We start from the raw sequence: 13,868 nt of genomic DNA, 5'->3' as shown, positions 1-13,868 counted from the left end.
TGCACTTTCTAGTGTAACTGCCATGGTTATTATCATTTAAATTCCAGAATCATCTTGTAAGTGAGGTGACTTTGTATGATTTAGATGCTCTTAGATGAACTACTGTGAATATTAAAAAGGGAGCATGATAATTTTAGTAACACACTTTTCTCCTCAGTTGGAGACAAAGAACGTGTTTACTTAGAGCCAAATATTTAAATCAGTAATTTCTGAGAACCGACTGTTGAAGTAAATTCAAAAGAAAATCAATGTATATGACTCCTTGAGTGCATTAACTGACTAATTTAGAGGAAGCAGTGGTGATGTATTAGAGCTTTTAAATTTGGGTTAATAAATAATTCACTCTTTGAAGCAACCAGTTATCATTATGATTGGTTAATATCACTGGGTACTCATTGGGATTTACAGCAATACAATAATGCCTCACTATGGGTATTTATGGGCTTCCCTGGTAGCTCAGATGGTAAAGAATCTGCCTGCATGCAGGAGACCTGGGTTTGACCCCTGGAATCCCTGGAGAAGGAAATGGCAATCCACTCCAGTATTCTTGCCTGGAGAATGCCTTGAGGAGCCTGGTGAGCTACAGTCCATGGGTTGCAAAGAGTCGCACACAACTGAGTGACTAACACTTTCACTTTCATGTGTATTTATTAACATAATACCATTCAGGACTGCAACTCTACTATTGTTAATATAGTCTGTATAAATTCTCAAAGACTGAGATAGAAACCAGATGATAATTTGCTAAGATGCTTGTTTTGTGTTTTGTGTTTTTCACAAGATGCTACTCAATCAGTTTTTCTTCCCAATTAAATAGCGATAATACCCAAAATGATGCCAATGCCAAGGAATTCTGGGTAAACATGCCAAATCTGATGACTCACCTAAAGAAAGTCTCGGAACAAAAACCCCAGGCTACGTATTATAATGTGGACATGCTCAAATATCAGGTAAGACTGTTTATATGGTCAGGTTGCCTCTTTCATATTACAAATATATATTCTGTCAACTTTAAAAAAATGTACAATGTGAGAGTTGTGAGTCAAGTTTTATTTGAGGCAGAATTAGAACTATAGCCTTGGAGGCAGCATTTCAGATAGCTCTGAGAAATTGTAACAAAAAAGTAGGAGGGAAGTCAGTATATATTTGATTTTGGTGAAGGGAAAGTACATGCAATTAAGCACATATTTTTTTGCAGGTTTCTGCTAGTCTCATGAAGGTTACTGAGTCATGAGGAGCAGATATCACCATGAAGGATTTTAGTGCTTTTCTAGATATGAGGAGAACTGGGCTCATAAAATCAGCTCCGGAAAATATCTAACTTTCTGAAGACCTGTTCTGCTGGTTTTCCCCAGACAACTAAGTACCTCATTTCTGCTCTCCACCCTAAACTTCTTTTAGGGGCTGTTGAAAATCAGCAGTTACAGCAGCACATGATTTAATCATTGTAGAGGTAGAAAGCAAGTGCCAATCTGTAGTTGACAATTGTAGCATACTTAACATTAAATAAAAGTAAAGTAACATTTCTTTAAATATTACTTAAAGCTATAATCTATATGAATATACAGATCTTAAAAGGCTGTGTAGAGGCTATTTAGAATATTCATACATTATTTGAAACTTACAAGTAAAAAAAATTTTATTCAAATTTAGGGAAACACGCCACAAAAATGAATTTGCAGAAAACTACGTCAATTAAGATTCCAAATATTGACAAAACAGTTTACTGTAATTTTGTTAAGGGGGCTTCCTAGGTGGCAGAGTGGTAAAGTGTCTGCCTGCAGTGCATGAGACATGGGTTCAATCCTTGATTCAGAAAGCTCCCCTGGAGAAGGAAATGTCTACCCACTCAAGTATTCTTCCCTGGAAAATACCATGGGCAGAGGAGCCTGGTAGGCTACAATCCATGGGGTTACAAAGAATCAGACACAACAGTTGCTAAACAAAATTTTGCTAAGAACATTACTGTGCTAAAATCTGTTATTTTAAACAATTAAATGTAAGTAAGTTGGATTTTTTTTATAATGTGATAGTCCTACAAAATAAATTCTAATGAAACTTATGTTAAGAAATAATTTAAGGTTAACGTTAACAAATTTAAAGATAAAAACCACATGATTATCTCAATAGATGCAGAGAGAGCCTTTGACAAAATTCAACATCCATTTATGATAAAAACTCTCTGAAAAGCAGGCATAGAAGGAACGTGCCTCAACATAATAAAAGACATATATGATAAACCCACAGCAAACATTACCCTCAATGGTGAAAAATTGAAAGCATTTCCCCTAAAGTCAGGAACAAGACAAGGGTGCCTGTTCTCACCACTACTATTCAGCATAGTTTTGGAAGTTTTAGCCACAGCAATCAGAGAAGAAAAATAAATAAAAGAAATCCAGATTGGAAAAGAAGTAAAACTCTCACTGTTTGCAGATGACATGATCCTCTACACAGAAAACCCTAAAGACACCACCAGAAAATTACTAGAGCTAATCAGTGAATATTGGAAAGTTGCAGGATATAAAATTAACACACAAAAATTCCTTGCATTCCTATACACTAATGGTGAGAAAACAAAAAGAGAAATTAAGAAAACAATTCCATTAACCATTGCAAAAAAAAAAAAAAATACTTAGGAATAAATCTACCTGAAGAAACAAAAGACCTATCTATAGAAAACTATAAAACACTGATGAAATAAATCAAAGATGACACAAATAGATGGAGAAATATACCATGCTCATGGATCATAGAATCAATATAGTGAAAATGAGAATACTACCCAAAGCAATCTGTAGATTCAATGCAATCCCTGTCAAGCTACCAAAGGCATTTTTTTCACAGAACTAGAACAAATAATTTCATTAATTTGTAAGGAAATACAAAAAACCTCAAATAGCCAAAGCAATCTTGAGAAAGAAAAATGGAACTGGAGGAGTCAACCTGCCTGACTTCAGACTATACTACAAAGCTACAGTCATCAAAACAGTATGGTACTGGCATAAAGACAAAAATATAGATCAATGGAACAAAATAGAAAGCCCAGAGATAAATCCACGCGCCTATGGACACCTTATCTTTGACAAGGGAGGCAAGAATATACAATGGAGAAAACACAATCTCTTTAACAAGTGGTGCTGGGAAAACTGGTCAGTCACCTGTAAAAGAATGAAACTAGAATACTTTCTAACACCATACACAAAAATAAATTCAAAATGGATTAAAGATCTAAACGTAAGACCAGGAACTATAAAACTCTTAGAGGAAAACATAGGCAAAACACTCTCTGACATAAATCACAGCAGGATCCTCTATGACCCACCTCCCAGAGCAATGGAAATAAAAGCAAAAATAAACAAATGGGACCTAATTAAACTTAAAAGCTTTTGCACAACAAAGGAAACTATAAGCAAGGTGAAAAGACAGCATTCAGAATGGGAGAAAATAATAAGAAATGAAGCAACTGACAAAGAATTAATCTCAAAAATATACAAGCAGTTCATGCAGCTTAATACCAGAAAAATAAATGACCCAATCAAAAAATGGGCCAAAAAACTAAACCGACATTTCTCCAAAGACATACAGATGGCTAACAAATACATGAAAAGATGCTCAACATCACTCATTATCAGAGAAATGCAAATCAAAACCACAATGAGGTACCATCTCATGCTGGTCAGAATGGCTGCTATCAAAAAGTCTACAAACAATAAATGCTGGAGAGGGTGAGGAGAAAAGGGAACCCTCTTACAGGGTTGGTGGGAATGCAAATTAGTACAGCCACTATGGAGAACAGTGTGGAGATTTCTTAAAAAACTGGAAATAGAACTCCCATACAACCCAGCAATCCCACTGCTGGGCATACACACTGAGGAAACCAGAATTGAAAGAGACATGTGTACCCCAATGTTCATCGCAGCACTGTTTATAATAGCTAGGACCTAGAGGCAGCCTAGATGTCCATCAGCAGATGAATGGATAAAGAAAGCTGTGGTACATATACACCATGTAATGTTACTCAGCTGTTAAAAAGAACACATTTGAATCAGTTCTAATGAGGTGGATAAAACTGGAGCCTCTTATACAGAGTGAAGTAAGTCAGAAAGAAAAACACCAATACACTATACTAATGCATATATATGGAATTTAGAAAGATAGTAACAATGATCCTATATGGGAGACAGCAAAAGAGACACAGATATAAAGAACAGACTTTTGGACTCTGTGGGAGAAGGCCAGGGTGGGATGATTTGAGAGAATAGCATTGAAACATGTATATTACCATATGTGAAAAAGATCACCAGTCCAAGTTCAATGCATGAAACAGGGCAATCAAAGCTGGTGCACTGGGACAACCCTGAGAGATGGGATGGGAGGGAGGTGGGAGGGGGGGTTCAGGATGGGGGACATTTGTACACCCATGGCTGATTCATGTCAGTGTAAGGCAAAACCACTACTATACTGTAAAGTAATTAGCCTCCAATTAAAATAAATTAATTAATTTATTAAAAAGAAATAGTTTAAGGTTAAAAGAATATTTGGTACAACACGTTACAGGATATGAGAACTTTCTTTCTGTGTTTAGGATTGCCCTTTACCCAAGATTATTACTGATCTAATAACCCTGTTTCAAAACAAGATTCTACAGAGCCTGAGTATCCCACTGATTCCCAGGCACTTGATCTCCTAGGTTATTTTTTGAGCATTGCAATTTTTGTGACTAAATATGCTCAAATTATTTTTCTTAAGATGAGGAAGCTAAATTATTACTTTTGAAAGTTGTACTTTTTAATAGAAATCAGTACATCTCAAACATGAGTGCACTTTAAAACCACCAGGGGAGTTATAAACAAATGCTGGTTCTTAGCTGGTCTTAATTATAGATAGACAGAGATATAGATATAGATATATATCTATATAAAAATCTACTGTAGATAAATAGAGATGGAGCTAGGGAAGAAGAGAGGGTTAGAGATAGAGATGACAGGGACAGAGACATCTTCTGCCAACCTTTTCACTCTCCTCTTTCACTTTCATCAAGAGGCTCTTTAGTTCTTCACTTTCTGCCATAAGGGTGGTGTCATCTGCATATCTGAGGTTATTGATATTTCTCCCAGATATTTCTTCTGGGCCCTGACACTCTCAGAGATTTTTATTTAATTATTCAGAATGTGACCAGTTCAGTTCAGTTCAGTCACTTAGTTGTTTCCAACTCTTCGCAACTCCATGAACTACAGCATGCCAGGCCTCCCTGCCCAACTCCTGGAGTTTACTCAAACTCATGTGCATTGAGTCGGTAATGCCATCCAACCATCTTATCCTCTATTATCCCCTTCTCCTCCTGCCCTCAATCTTTCCCAGCAGCAGGGTCTTTTCAAATGAGTCAGCTCTTCACATCAGATGGCCAAAGTATTGGAGATTCAGCTTCAACATCAGTCCTTCCAATGAACACCCAGGACTGATCTCCTTTAGGATGGACTGGTTGGGTCTCCTTGCAGTCCAAGGGACTCTCAAGAGTCTTCTCCAACACAACAGTTCAAAAGCACCAATTCTTTGGCTCTCAGCTTTCTTTATAGTCCAACTCTCACATCCATACATGACCACTGGAAAAACCATAGCTGACTAGACGGACCTTTGTTGACAAAGTAATGTCTCTGCTTTTTAATATACTGTCTAGGTTGGTCATAACTTTTCTTCCAAGGAGTAAGCGTCTTTTAATTTCATGGCTGCAGTCACACCTGCAGTGATCTTGGAGCAGCAAAAAGTAAAGTTAGCCACTGTTTCCCCATCCATTTGCCATGAAGTGATGGGACCAGATGCCATGATTTTCGTTTTCTGAATGTTGAGCTTTAAGCCAACCTTTTCACTCTCCTCTTTCACTTTCATCAAGAGGCTCTTTAGTTCTTCACTTTCTGCCATAAGGGTGGTGTCATCTGCATATCTGAGGTTATTGATATTTCTCCCAGCAATCTTGATTCCAGCTTGTGCTTCAGCATTGCTCATGTACTCTGCATATACGTTAAATAAGCAGGGTGACAACATGCAGCCTTGACGTACTCCTTTCCCAATTTGGAACCAATCTGTTGTTCCATGTCCAGTTCTAACTATTCCTTCCTGTCCTGCATACAGGTTTCTCAAGAGGCAGGTCAGGTTCGGTTATACCCATCTCTTTCAGAATTTTCCACAGTTTATTGTGATCCACACAGTCAAAGGCTTTGGCATAGTCAATAAAGTAGAAACAGATGTTTTCCTGGAACTCTCATGCTTTTTCAATGATCCAGTGGATGTTGGCAATTTGATCTCTGGTTCCTCTGCTTTCTTTAAAACCAGCCTGAACATCTGGAAGTTCATGGTTCACTTATTGCTGAAGCCTGGCTTGGAGTATTTTGAGCATTACTTGACTAGTGTGTGAGATGAGTACAATTGTGTGGTAGTTTGAGCATTCTTTGGCACCACCTTTCTTTGGGATTGGAATGAAAACTGACCTTTTCCAGTCCCGTGGCCACTGTTGAGTTTTCCAAATTTGCTGACATATTGAGTGCAGCACTTTCACAGCATTATCTTTCAGGATTTGGAATAGCTCAACTGGAATTCCATCACCTCCACTAGCTTTGTTCATAGTGATGCTTCCTAAGGCCCACTTGACTTCACATTCCAGGATGTCTGGCTCTAGGTGAGTGATCACACTATCATGATTATCTGGGTCGTGAAGATCTTTTCTGTACAGTTCTTCTGTGTATTCTTGCCACCTCTTCTTAATATTTTCTTCTGTCAGATCCATACCATTTCTGTCCTTTATTGAGCCCAACTTGCATGAAATGTTCCCTTGGTGTTTCTAATTTTCTTGAAGAGATCTCCAATCTTTCCCATTCTATTGTTTTCCTCTATTTCTTTGCACTGATGGCTGAGGAAGGCTTTCTTATCTCTCCTTGCTATTCTTTGGAACTCTGCATTCAGATGGGTATATCTTTCCTTTTCTCCTTTGCTTTTCACTTCTCTTCTTTTCACAGCTATTTGTAAGGCCTCCTCAGACAGCCATTTTGCTTTTTTGCATTTCTTTTCCATGAGGATGGTCTTGATCCCTGTCTCCTATATAGTGTCATGAACCTCCATCCATAGTTCATCAGGCACTCTGTCTATCAGATCTAGTCCCTTAAATCTATTTCTTACTTCCACTGTATAGTCATAAGGGATTTGATTTAGGACATACCTGAATGATCTAGTGGTTTTCCCCACTTTCTTCAATTTAAATCTGAATTTCGCAATAAGGAGTTCCTGATCTGAGGCACAGTCAGCTCCCGGTCTTGTTTTTGCTGACTGTATAAAGTTTCTTCATCTTTTGCTGCAAAGAATATAATCAATCTGATTTCGATGTTGACCATCTGATGATGTCCATGTGTAGAGTCTTCTCTTGTGTTGTTGGAAGAGGGTGTTTGGTATGACCAGTGCATTCTCTTGGCAAAACTCTATTAGCCTTTGCCCTGCTTCATTCTGTACTCCAAGGTCAAATTTGCCTGTTACTCCAGGTATTTCTTGAGTTCCTTTTTGCATTCCCGTCCCCTTTCATGAAAAAAAAACATCTTTTTGGGGTGTTAGTTCTAAAAGGTCTTGTAGGTTTTCATAGAACCATTCAACTTCAGCTTCTTCAGTGTTACTGGTCGGGGCATAGAGTTGGATTATGGTGATATTGAATGGTTTTCCTTGGAAACAAACAGAGATCATTCTGTTGTTTTTGCGATTGCATCCAAGTACTGCATTTCTGACTCTTTTATTGACTGTGATGGCTACTCCATTTCTTCTAAGGGATTTTTGCCCATAGTAGTAGATATAATGGTCATCTGAATTAAATTCACCCATTCCAGTCCATTTTAGTTTGCTGATTCCTAGAATATCGATGTTCACTCTTGCCATCTCCTGTTTGACCACTTCCAATTTGCCTTGATTCATGGACCTAACATTCCAGGTTTCTATGCAATATTGCCCTTTACAGCATCAGACCTTACTTCTATCACCAGTCACTTCCACAAGTGGGTGTTGTTTTTGCTTTGGCTCCATCCCGTCATTCTTTCTGGAGTTATTTCTCCACTGATCTCCAGTAGCATATAGGGCACTTACCGACCTGGGGAGTTCCTCTTTCAGTATCCTATCTTTTTGCTTTTTCACACTGTTCATGGGGTTCTCAAGGCAAGAATACTGCAGTGGTTTGCCATTTCCTTCTGCAGTGGACCACATTCTGTCAGACTTCTCCACCATGACCTGTCTGTCTTGGGTGGCCCCACATGGCATGGCTTAGTTTCATTGAGTTAGGCAAGGATGTGACCAAGGTTTACATATTTTTACAAGACCTCCAAGTGATTATAATGCACCCCATGGGCTGAAAATGCGCCCCATGGGCTCACATGTTGTAAGGAAACCATTCAACATGAAGTGTCTATGTGCTGGTACATTTCTCAAAAATACAAATGGGTGTAACATTTTTATAGTAAGAATAGTATCATCTAAGCTTTAAACATCATTATGACAAAGCCTAGAAGGTAGACAGAATTCGCCTATTGCAATATGAACTTGATATAAATATTAATATGTAGTCAGGAGACTGAATTCTGGAATTAAGTCAGCTTCCCTACTGTCTACTGACCTTGGACACTTAATCTCCCTGAGCCTCAGTTTCCTCATCTGAAATAAGGATAAAAATGATTCTCACCTAGGTATTTTTTAAGCTTGGAGAACTAACAGCTTAACATACTTCAGAAGTAGCCCTAAGTCTGCCATTTTGCTTTAAATGAGAAATCCCTTTTGTTGTGGTTTAGTTGTATTGTTGTTATTGTTTTTCAACATTGCAAGGGATTGGGTGGGAGGCATTATTAGCACTTTGTGGAATCATTCTCAAATCAAAGCAAGTTGACTTTCTGGCTACCAGTAGCACCCTCCCCAGTAACTAAGACAATCACTTGTCCATAAAGCCCCTCATTGGGCAGAGGAACCACTATGAAGTTGAGAACTCCAGCCGAGAATAAGCATGTAGAAATGCCAAGGGAGAGGGAGTCTGCTCGCTTTTGAGCTCTTAAATAACAGACTTCTAAATAAGAATTCATTTGCAGAGGACTGGGCTGCTAAAAATAAAGTGTAGAAACTTTATTATAAGGTTTATTATAGAGATTATTGTAAAGTTTTAAAACTTTTATTATAATGATCATCCAACTAAAATTATGTCATCAAAAGCCATGTCTTTCATTTTATAAAAGGATCCATGTCTGGTTTTGTTTCCAAATCAACCACACCCGCTCTGTAAGTGCAGCCTGTCTTCAGGACCCTTCCCCATGGTGTCATATGTGCAGGTATTGCTAGGCCAATAAAAAGCTGCCTATTGTCTTCAAAATCAGCAGAACTCATACTCCATGAATTAAACTTCAAGAGCACAGACATCACCCACACAACCCCTGCGGTGCTCATATACTTGTAAAAGGTAGAAATAATAGCCTTGCAAAATTTTCACTGTGGATCCAAGATTCAAGTTGCTATTATTGTTTTATAACTTTTTGCTGATTCTTCAAATCTGACTCTTCCTTAGTCAAATTCACAGTTGTTTCTAACTAGAATTGACAGTAGACCGTAGAACGCAGTACTGCCAGTTAGAAGACCCGGGTTTAAGTCCTTAAAATGGCAAATTCCAAAAGAGTAATCGTAACTTGCTTTGTCTAACTTGCTATTTGTGAAGAGCAAATATGATAAGAATGTTAATAGGTTACATGTATTAAAATGTTAATTCCTTATTATATATTAAGCACCATGCTGAGTGTTTCATATGAAACACCTTCTTCAATCATCCTAACATCTCTAGGTATAAGTATTATTCTCATTCCCAGGACTTCTCTAGTGGTCCAGTGATTAAGACTCCAGCCTTCCAGTGCAGGGAGCGTGGGTTTGATCCCTGGTAAAGGTACTCAGGGGCTTCCCAGGTAGCCCTAGTGGTGAAGAACCAGCCTGCCATTGCAGGAGACCTAAGAGATGTGGGTTCTATCCCTGGGTTGGGAAGATCCCCTGGAGAAGGGCATGGCAACCCACTCCAGTATTCTTGCCTGGAGAATCCCATGGACAGAGGAGACTAGTGGGCTAGAGTCCATAGGGTTGCACAGAGTCAGACATGACTGAAGCAACTTAGCATACACACATGAGGGTACTAAGATCCTACATACCACATGGTGTGGCCAAAAAAATTAAAAAGTAAATATTTTTTAAAATTATTATCATTCTTATTTGGCAGATGAGGAAATAACAGAGGCACAGAGAGGTTTTTAATGACTGGTCCAAGATCACTCAGCTTGGAAGTGACAAGCAGAACTCACACTGAGATATATCTGAAAAACCAAAAACACTAATTTGAAAAGATACATGCACCCCAGTGTTCATAGCAGCATTATCTACAATTTGCCAAGGTACAGAAGCAGCCTGTTTCTATCAACAGATGAATGGATAAAAGAAGATGTGGGATATATGTATATCTATATGTATACAATAGAATACTATTCAGCCATAAAAAGAATGAAATTTTACTATTTGCAGCAACATGGATGGATTTGGAGAACACTATTCTAAGTGAAATAAGTCAGACAGAGAAGGACAAATACTGTATCACTTACATGTGGAATCTTAAAAATACAACCAACTAGTGAATATAACGAAAAAAGAAGTAGACTCACAGATATAGAGAAAAAGCCAGTGGTCACTAGTGGAAGGGCACTGGTATGAGATTAAGAGGTGCAAATTGTCAGGTATAAAATAAGGTACAAGGATATATTGTACAACATGGAGAATATAGCCAATACTTTATAGTAACTATAAATGGAGTATAACCTTTTAAAACTGTGAATCACTATGTTGTGCACCTGTAACTTACATAATATTGTACAGCAACTGCACTTCAACTTTAAAAATAAAGGACTCACACCCAGGACTATCTGCCTTCTTGGCCTCAGCTCTTAAGCACTGTGATAGCATCTGCCTAACTGACATAAAATGAATTGTAAACTCTAAAGTGCTGTGGAGATTTTAATCATTTATTTTATGTTTTTAACCTGTAACTGTTTACCTGAAGCATCCAAATCTCATTTACCCATCATGGTGACATTTATTTTTTCTGACTGCTCATTTGTGAGCAGCACAAGGATCTTTTAATAACTATGAATATTCCCATAAGACATAATCATAGCTTCTGGTTTTGTTTCAGATTAATGGTCAAGCCTTAAATGTTCTCTTTTCTGTCTTTGGCAAGGTGTCAGCCCAGGGCATTCAGTCCACGCCTCTGAACTTGGCAGTGAACTGGCGGTGTGAACCAGCAAGCACCGACCTGCGCATAGATTACAAATACAATACAGATGCAATGACAACAGCCGTGGCCCTCAACAACGTGCAGTTCTTGGTCCCCGTGGATGGAGGGGTAACCAAGCTCCAGGCGGTGCTTCCACCAGCAGTCTGGTAAGGAGCCACTAGCCCCCTTCCTCTTCACCAAAGGGCTCCTTCTGACAAGGCTTAACAGACATTTTAATATTTGTGTTTCCTATAGGAAGAGATCACAGTAGGCCTGGGTGTCAGGGTTCAGGGCAGAAAACAGAAACTGCTGTAGCTATTTCAAGCAGAAAATGATTTAACACAGGGATTTCGTTCATACACAAAAAGAAGAACAAGGTTTAGGCTGGATCTCCAAGAATAATTCCTAGAACACTGCAGAACTGACCCACCAGGGGGGTTGGTACCTCTGCTGCAACCAGGAAGGAGAGAAATTAGAAGGCTGTCAGTGGAGCCATTGAATTCGAGAATCCACCACCCTCATGAGAATCCAAGGATAAGAAAGCTCCTACCGGCACTGCCTAAACTGCTTCTCAACAACTACAAAACCGAGACTGGACTGGAGCACGGTTTAAGAAGATGCCCCACATCATCTCAGGCTGCTGACTAGCAGAGAACAGCCCAAAAAGCATCAAGAAAATGGCCTCTGCCCCGCTTCTGTCCTCCAAATCTTAATTAGTGCATGTGATTGGTGGACCTTAGTCTGCATCTAGGACCCTAATTACAAGGGAGTCTGAGTTTCATTTTGCAGTCTCTGTATTATTAAAAGGTACACTAGAGAAGGTATGGGAACAGAAATGGAATAGACACCAAGTATCAATAATGGCTATAAATAGAGCTATTCTCCTAAGGAAAAATATTACAGTGATTCCATATGATTGTTAGAAGCAAAAAGTAGAACGTTAAAAAAATGAATGTCAACCATATAACAGCTTCAATTTAAATTACCTGAGTTAATTGATCAACTAACACTTCCCTTCTATTTTTTCAGTAGATGTGTTAAATTTTTTTAACTGCACTGCCTTCTAAATGTTTAACTCTTTGACGGTGTTGTGACAGTAAAGAAAGAAAAAGCAGAGGATTTGTGGATAGATGGATGGATGAATGAAAGGATGGATAGATGGAAGGGTCGATAGATGAAAGGAGGGAGGGGAAGAGGAGGGATGATGGATGGATAGATAGATAATGCTTAAATTGTAGCTAAAATTTTTAAGATCATTTTTATTAATTAACACTTTGGAAAAATATGACATCCATTAAACAAAAACCCTTACATATGCAGAAGTCTTTTACCTATTTTATTTTTAGGAATGCTGACCAACAAAGAATATTGTGGAAGATTCCTGATATTTCTCAGAAGTCAGAAAATGGAGGTAATGCAATCACAAGCTTATTTTATTTAATATATAAAGCTGAAATAACTGTCAGGTATTAAAAAACTATTAATCGAAATACCCTTAACACTAAAAGTAATAAAAGTATTTTGGTTAAGTTTGTTATGTATTATTATTTTTACCAATAAGAGAAAATAGTTCTTCAATGAATCCTCTGTTACCTCTTTTCCACCGAACACCCCACATCAAACAGACCATACATGAAGGAGACACCTTCTAATGGAAGATGTTTTCATTCTGTATCAGATCTCACACTCTGATAGTTTAGCTATTTTTCACTTTCCTTGTATATTAGTCATAAGCTGAAAATACATTGCCTTCCAAGTATCATGCTTCCAAATTTTGAAGTACCATTTGGCTGAATTACCTTTTTATTGGTGTATTTAAAAAGTAATGAATAATATTTCATGATAAATATTATTCATCACTGTTTTGTCCCTGAAATATACATATACTATGTTCTAGGAAGATTGATTTTGCACTTTAACCTTGAATACAATTTCCAAAATTATATCCAGAATGTTGTGTTGACTGTTATCTTTTAAATTGTTATCAATAATACTCTTTTTGTAGGGGTAGGTTCTTTATTGGCAAGATTTCAGTTATCTGAAGGCCCAAGCAAACCTTCCCCATTGGTTGTGCAGTTTACAAGTGAAGGAAGCACTCTTTCTGGCTGTGACATTGAACTTGTTGGAGCAGGGTACAGATTTTCACTCATCAAGAAAAGGTTTGCTGCAGGTAAGTGGGTATCTTGTGTGCTCATTTGCAGACAACAATATTGCCTTAGCTATTCTTCCTTAAGAAGGAATATGTTATGATTTTCTGATCATCTTCTTCCTCTTCTTCTCCACTCCCAACCCCCATTTCCCATCGCAATCAGAAAGCAAACCAATTGTTGAATGAAGTAAAAATAGGACAATAAACTAGGGAAATCAGAAATTAGGATGGCCCTGCCTACTTATCATGGCTCTGGCTAGTTCTTACATGGGACTGACCTGTCATTCCCATTATATATGTGTGTACACTGAGGTTAATGCTATAAATTCTACTTTGTTATATTGACAAACAAGATAAATGCCATTTTGTTACACTGACAAGCAAGATAAATGCTGTTTTGTCTCTTACCTG

General features: G+C 38.0%; 1 protein-coding gene across 17 annotated transcripts in view; it reads left to right on the top strand.

The window, feature by feature from the left end:
- Positions 1-13,868, top strand: part of SGIP1 (SH3GL interacting endocytic adaptor 1) — a 243,390-nt gene that overhangs the window by 223,786 nt on the left and 5,736 nt on the right. For 16 of the 17 annotated variants that reach the window (XM_061411687.1, XM_061411698.1, XM_061411690.1 and 13 more), the window contains 4 exons: positions 818-950; positions 11,273-11,475; positions 12,655-12,719; positions 13,314-13,478. In XM_061411687.1, the coding sequence (XP_061267671.1) occupies positions 818-950; positions 11,273-11,475; positions 12,655-12,719; positions 13,314-13,478 (566 nt within the window). Of the gene's footprint in view, positions 1-817; positions 951-11,272; positions 11,476-11,563; positions 12,130-12,654; positions 12,720-13,313; positions 13,479-13,868 lie in introns of those variants that run through there. The other variant, XR_009735408.1, reaches the window with a different exon arrangement.

Source organism: Bos javanicus, chromosome 3, assembly GCF_032452875.1.
Source record: "Bos javanicus breed banteng chromosome 3, ARS-OSU_banteng_1.0, whole genome shotgun sequence".
NCBI lineage: Eukaryota > Metazoa > Chordata > Mammalia > Artiodactyla > Bovidae > Bos > Bos javanicus.
Note: the sequence above shows the minus strand (reverse complement) of the source record. Positions and strands in the feature narration are given on the sequence as shown.